The 6,000-nt window shown below is 50.2% G+C and overlaps 1 protein-coding gene across 1 annotated transcript in view; it reads right to left on the bottom strand.

Moving 5' to 3' along the window:
• Positions 1 to 1,036: 1,036 nt before the first annotated feature.
• The window catches only part of Frmpd1 (FERM and PDZ domain containing 1), a 50,616-nt gene continuing 45,652 nt past the window's right edge, over positions 1,037 to 6,000 (bottom strand). The window contains 2 exon segments of the mRNA XM_036179444.1: positions 1,037 to 2,203; positions 2,205 to 3,469. Coding sequence (XP_036035337.1) covers positions 1,157 to 2,203; positions 2,205 to 3,469 — 2,312 coding nt within the window. The 3' untranslated portion in view covers positions 1,037 to 1,156.

Here is a 6,000-nt window from a genome sequence, read left to right as displayed (position 1 = left end):
AACGTGTCCCAAAGAAACCTTGAAATGGGTTTGTCTGTGTTGGGAAAACAATGGGTGGGGAGTGGATTTTCAGACTAGGAGAAACACGGAGCATTCTGTTACCAACACTTACAATTTACTATATTGTTTCCTAGATTTATGTCCTATCAAGTGGACAATGAGTCTCCTCATGTGCAAGAGAGAAAAATCCCAAACAAGAAGAGTTTAAGCAGCTTGTCCACATTCATGATGGGTAAGTAGGATGAACTTGACCAGCAGAAGACAGTGAGTAAAGTATTGATTATATTTCTTCTGCCCTAATATTAGTCCAATAATGAAAAATTTGATTCCTGGGTTTAATGTTTGCCTTATAATATTAAACACAGAAACACAGTGCAAGTGTCAGGGGTTCAGTTTCAGACAAAGCAGAGAACACCCCTGCACATGGGTGACCAAGCAGCGAGGGAATTTACTGCCACCTAGTGGCGACCTGTGCTTGCAGCAGCAAGGCAGCCAAGACTAAATATCAGGTTTCTGGTCCAGGCCTGACTTGGAGAGTCCAATCTACCAAGAACACATGTACCCACCTGTTTGTGAAGGTTAGTGCCAAATTAATGTAACGGGAATCAAGACTGTTTTTCAGCAATTCCTGGGTTCTCGGGATAAAATTTGAGACTTTTTGCCTGATACCTGCTGGTTGGATGGATATCTATTTATCTATACCCCAGCACAACCTGATCAGAGGAGAAAAGGCTTATGCCATACAGCCTGTTATTTCTCAAGTTCCTATTACAGGCCCGGTGCAAAGGAAGTGAATGTCTGTTGAATGAATGAGTGAACCTTTTTTGGGGAGGGTGTCGGTTTGAGACAGGGTTTCTCTGTGTAGCCCTAGCTGTACTGGAACTCTCTCTGTAGGCCAGGCTGGACTTAAACTCACAGAGAACTTCCTGCCTCTGCCTCCCGAGTGCTGAGCTTAAGGCATGTGCCACCACTGCCCAGCTGGAGTGAACATTTTTGATCCACATTTACCCACTCAGAACAAGACAGGTTAGGATTAAGCAGCGGTTTATTCGAATACTCTATATAGTAAACATTTGAAGGGGTGGGCGGAGAACTAGAGGAGGTTTCTTGGAGAACTTTCCAGGCAGGGTAAAGGGACCCTGGGTAAGTGACCTGTTCACAGGGCAGTGGATGCCCGGAACTTCTGGGTCAAACAGAACACGGCAGCTGTGAGGGCTGTGCATTGGCGAGCCAAGAGTTTCACACTGAGGTCCTGGTAGCCTCTCTCACAGGTCAGTTTCGCGGCCTCCACAAACTGGTGGTAGGTATATACCACGTCCCTCAGGTTCCCAGCCACTTCCTTGTGCCGGGTGGAGCAGCGGCTACAGTCTGTGAACTGGAAGCAGAGGCCAGCCAGCTGGATCAGATGCTGGAAGGTGACACACACAGCACTCTGCATCTCCTCGGGGGACTGGTCCATTCTGATCACGTGTTGACAGCTGGACAGGAGCTTCTGGGAGCCCATGCACAGGCGGCTCCGGCTTTCTGAAAAATGCCAGGTGCACTTCTCAGTGGGGTGTTTGTTCCCAAACCCCCAGGAAGCTTCTAGAATATCCTGTAGCTCCAGCAGGCTCTCTGTGAGTTGGAAAAAGCCCTCGGGGGCACTTGCAGGGGCAGTTTTCAGCTGCCTCAGAGCCCTGGTGCAGTACTCTGGCCATATGTGGCTTTTCCTGGACAGGGGTGTGGTGCAGCTGTAGGCACGGGCTGGCCTCCAGGGCAGAGTCACCTGGCTTCCTGCAGAGGGTGGTGAGGTAAGGGGGGCAACAGGGTGGGTCTGTGGGTCCCCATCTTCTTCCTCTGTCTCAGGCTGCAGGCCTTGGAAGCACGTGGCATAGGAGAAGTAGCATCTGCAATGCTCTAGGCCAATCCCGGCAGGCACCACGGCGTTCACGCCAGCAAAACCCAAGGAGGTGGCCTTGCCAAGACTGGTGGAGCCTTCAGGATGGCTCTCTGGGGCAAAGCACAGGAAAGACCTCTCAGGTGGAAGGCAGATGATGGGACTGTCACCTTTGCTCTCTGTGGGGGAGCCGTGGCCTGAATCTGCTGAGCGGGGCTCCTCTTGACATGGTGAAAGCTTTGGCAGGGAAGGTACTGTATGGACACAGACTTGCTGAGGAGTGTCCACAGGGGCTGTGTCTTCCCCCATCATGTGGTTAAGCTGCTCGGGCCTTGACCCTCTCTGGAGGGAAGGCTGATGGAGTGGTCTGCTCCCCAAGTAAGAAATCAGGGCCCAAGTCCAATTCTGCCAACAGCTCCTGTTCTTGGCCCATGGCTTCTCTCTGTTTCCCTCGGGAGTCCTTGAGGAAGTAGGACAGGGTCTGTTCTGTCCATGTTCCAGGAGCCTCTGAAGGGAGGGGGCCCATTATTTCACCAGCCGGAGCGCTAACATCGAGAGCTGGTGGGACGTTATCTGAGTCCTCCTCTAATTCCTCCTGAAATACGTTGGGTCCATTTTTGTATGTAACTTCACTGTCACTTTCCAAAGACAGCTGTCCTTGTTGCCCCTCTTCTGAAGCAAAGGCAACCCCCCCTGAACTCACGCCACATTCACCACGGGTTGTTCCATCTCTAGGAGACGAGGACCCTGTGAATCTGGGGGTACCTTCTTGTGTATGATTTATTAAAAAAGATTCAGATTCCATTTCTGATTGGACCCCTTCCAGCTCTGCTGTGTCTCCTGGAGGGGCATGATGTGGCCCTGGGCTGTCTGGATGAGGGTTAGCACTAGAAAGAGGGAAGGTGTTATCCGCAGGCTCGGGGCCGAGTTCTTTGGGGGTGGTACCATCTAGGTCTGGAAATGGAGATAAGATTTGGAAAGGCCTGATCTGAGAGGCCTGTGGGCTGGAAGAATCTGGGTTTGAATTGGGAGGGTTCTGAGGGATGCTTGCTGAGGAGCTGCCAGTGGTGACAGCCAAGGGGGTAGCCTCGAGATTCTCTGTATTGCCAGGGTCAATTCGGAGGCGAATGGCTGAGATAGAAGACACCCGAGAGTCAACGACTGACTTGGTTTCCATGGTCTCTGGCTCCATCTCCATGATCCTGGAGGCTGGATTTTTGCTCTTTGTCTCCCTCAGGGAAGCCAGCAACCCCAAGGCCTTAGTCTCCAGGAGGCCGGGCTCACCCTGCACGTCCTGCAAGGAGGACACAGTTGGGGAGGGGGCAGTGAGTTTCAGGTAGGGCTCTCTGTCATAGTAGCACACGTCTTCCATGTTCTCCTGGGAGGCTGATGGCTCCAGCGGGAAGGAGACCTGGGAGGTGTGGTCTGTCTGGAGGAAGGACCTTCTTTTCCTCAGGGTCTTGGCATACTTCTTCATCCCTCCCCGCCTGCTTGGCTCTCCAACCTCTGGTCCTGGATGCAGGCTTTCCTCAGAGCCACGGGTTCTAGACTGACTCTGCAATCTCTCGGCACTAAGATCGGCAGCTCTGGGCCCTGCAAGTCAAGACAAGGAAAAATCACATTAAGCACAGAACAGAAGGAGAGAGGTTGTCCATGCTTGGGCAAGCACGTAGGCTAGCCTGGACTCAAGTCCTAAACCTTGGGCAAATTAAGATTTCATTCCCTCAGTCTCCTCATCTGAAAGATGGGAATAATGACTGTGGTAGACATTTCTTATGTTGCTTGCCCAAGACCCATTTATTACCTTTAGTCATGGCACCTCAAGTTTCTTTTCAGGAGATGACATCTCCTCGTGCACTCTGGTGGAGACTGGCAGTGCCAGAGATCAAACCTAGACCCTACGCAGGTTGGGCAAGTACTCTAACACTCATGTTCTCAAGCAACAGAATACTAATTTACAATCCCAAAGATGAGATTCATAGCCCAGGCAGTCAGCACAAACTCTCCAGAACTTCAAACACACACACACACACACACACACACAAACATTTTAAAAGTGTGTTAGAGAGATAGCTCAGTAGTTAAGAGCATTGGCCGCTCTTCTAGAGGACCTGGATTCAATTCCCAGAATTCCCATGGCTACTCACAACTATCTGTGACTCCAGTTCCAAGGGATCTGACACCCTTTTCTGGCCCCTATAGGCACTGTATACACACATGCACAGACAAATATGCAGGGAAAACACCCATACACATAAAATGAATTAAAAATGAAGAAAAAACAAAAACCATGTGTGATGGTACATGTCTGTAATTTCATCACTCAGGAGGCCTGAGAAGTTTAAGGTCAGCCTAGGCTATATACTTGAGTTTCTAGCCAGCCTGGGCTATATCTCAAGACTGTAACTTAAAAAGAAAAAAAACAAACAAACAAATAAAAATAAAGAGAAAAAAAAAAAGACTATAACTCAATAACTGTTAATGGTGGTGAGAAGTCCTTTTTGCAGCCACAATACCCTGACAATAATGCTAGGGAATTTTGCTGCAAACACTCTTGGCCTGGCTGCCAGCCATGCCTCAACCCTGTTCTTCGGACTTGCTGGAAATCTCAAGGCTCTTTGCTCTTCAAGCTTTTCTGCATGTTCACTTACACCCATAGCCGCTGCTGCGTCTATTGAGACTTTGATGTTGCATGTGAAGGGGGTGACCATCAGTCAGTCATGAGGGGTTTATACATGCTAGGATGATCTTTCTCAGGAGAAGCAGTATGTGAAAAGGTCTTGGGATTTGGGCAGAAGAAATCAGGATTGCATGTTAGCAGGGACTTGGAGGCATGTTAGACACTCAGACCAAACATCCCCAACCTGCTTGCGTGGTACTGAAATGGCCAAATTCTAGGCCACCCCTCAGACCTCCAAAGTCAGAACTGCTGAGGTTAAAGCTGAGGAGCAGACAGACTTCGAACAAGGTTCCTTGGGTGATTCTGAGGTGCTGCTATGTTTGAGAGGTGCTGTCTTGTTGACCAATACCCTTTGATGGCGCTCACAGTGTGTCATGAGCTAGACTGAAACCCAGGCACAAGAGTCCCAGTTCTAGTGTGCTTAGCACACTGGCCCCCTCCCTGTGAAAAGGTGCCTCACATGGACCTAAATTTGGACTAGGTCCCCATAAGAGTCCCATCTGCCAGTCTCAGCCACACCCCTCATCCTGTTGCTAGTATAAGGGCTAGCTCAGCAGGGCAGAGTTGGGGTCAGGGAGAGCCCGGGAAGCGGTTAGCCGGGTTCTTGGGGAGTGTAGTGTAGTGTACCCATTGCTGTTCTGTTCCCATGGTCTACAGAGTGAGTTCCAGGACAGCCACAATCACACAGTGAGACAACAGGAAAAACCAAAATCAGCCCCCAACAAACGAAGAAATGAAATCAAGTCAACAGAGATGGCATGAGCTCAGTCATTCATTTTAGCGACGATGCCCAGGTGCTGTGTGCACTCAAGGAGCCTTACACAACTACATGAACAACTAGAGGCAGGTACCAAGAGAGAGGCATGAAGCCACCGCCGCCGCCGGAACCACCTGTGACTGAGATGAGCAGCTGGCCCTGGTCTGGTAAACCCACAAAATGTTCCCTGCAGAATGGAGCCCTCAGCGGAGACTAGATGGTTGATGGGCACCAGCAGCTGAGGAGCAGGGCAGACACATTAGCAGACACAAAGGTCTGCTGAGACACAGGGCAAGGGAGTGGGGGCAAGCAGGCGGAAGCCCTCAGGAGCTGAGCTGGCTTTTCTGTCAAGAGCAACCACGAGAGGGCAGTATTGGAGAGGCGCAGGAGAGGGCTGAGGCAGAGCCTGCCATGTCTGCCAGTTTTTAACCTCAGAGTGGGGAGACAGTGTGAGAGAGTATGTGTGAGCGTGTGCACATATGTGTGTCTTGCAAGATTTTCTGGTTAGCTCGGCAAGTCTTTCTTTGGAGAAAGACTTTACAGTGGTGTTTTGTTTGTATGAGATGGTATATCATGGATTAGAGGTTAAATTTTCACAATCTTTTTTGGGAGATATAAGAGGAACCCAGCCAACAGATCCCCAAGCTGATATCAGGAACCACTGGACTCCCAAAGGCCACCAAAAAC

Source organism: Onychomys torridus, chromosome 2 (genome assembly GCF_903995425.1).
Source record: "Onychomys torridus chromosome 2, mOncTor1.1, whole genome shotgun sequence".
NCBI lineage: Eukaryota > Metazoa > Chordata > Mammalia > Rodentia > Cricetidae > Onychomys > Onychomys torridus.
Note: the sequence above shows the minus strand (reverse complement) of the source record. Positions and strands in the feature narration are given on the sequence as shown.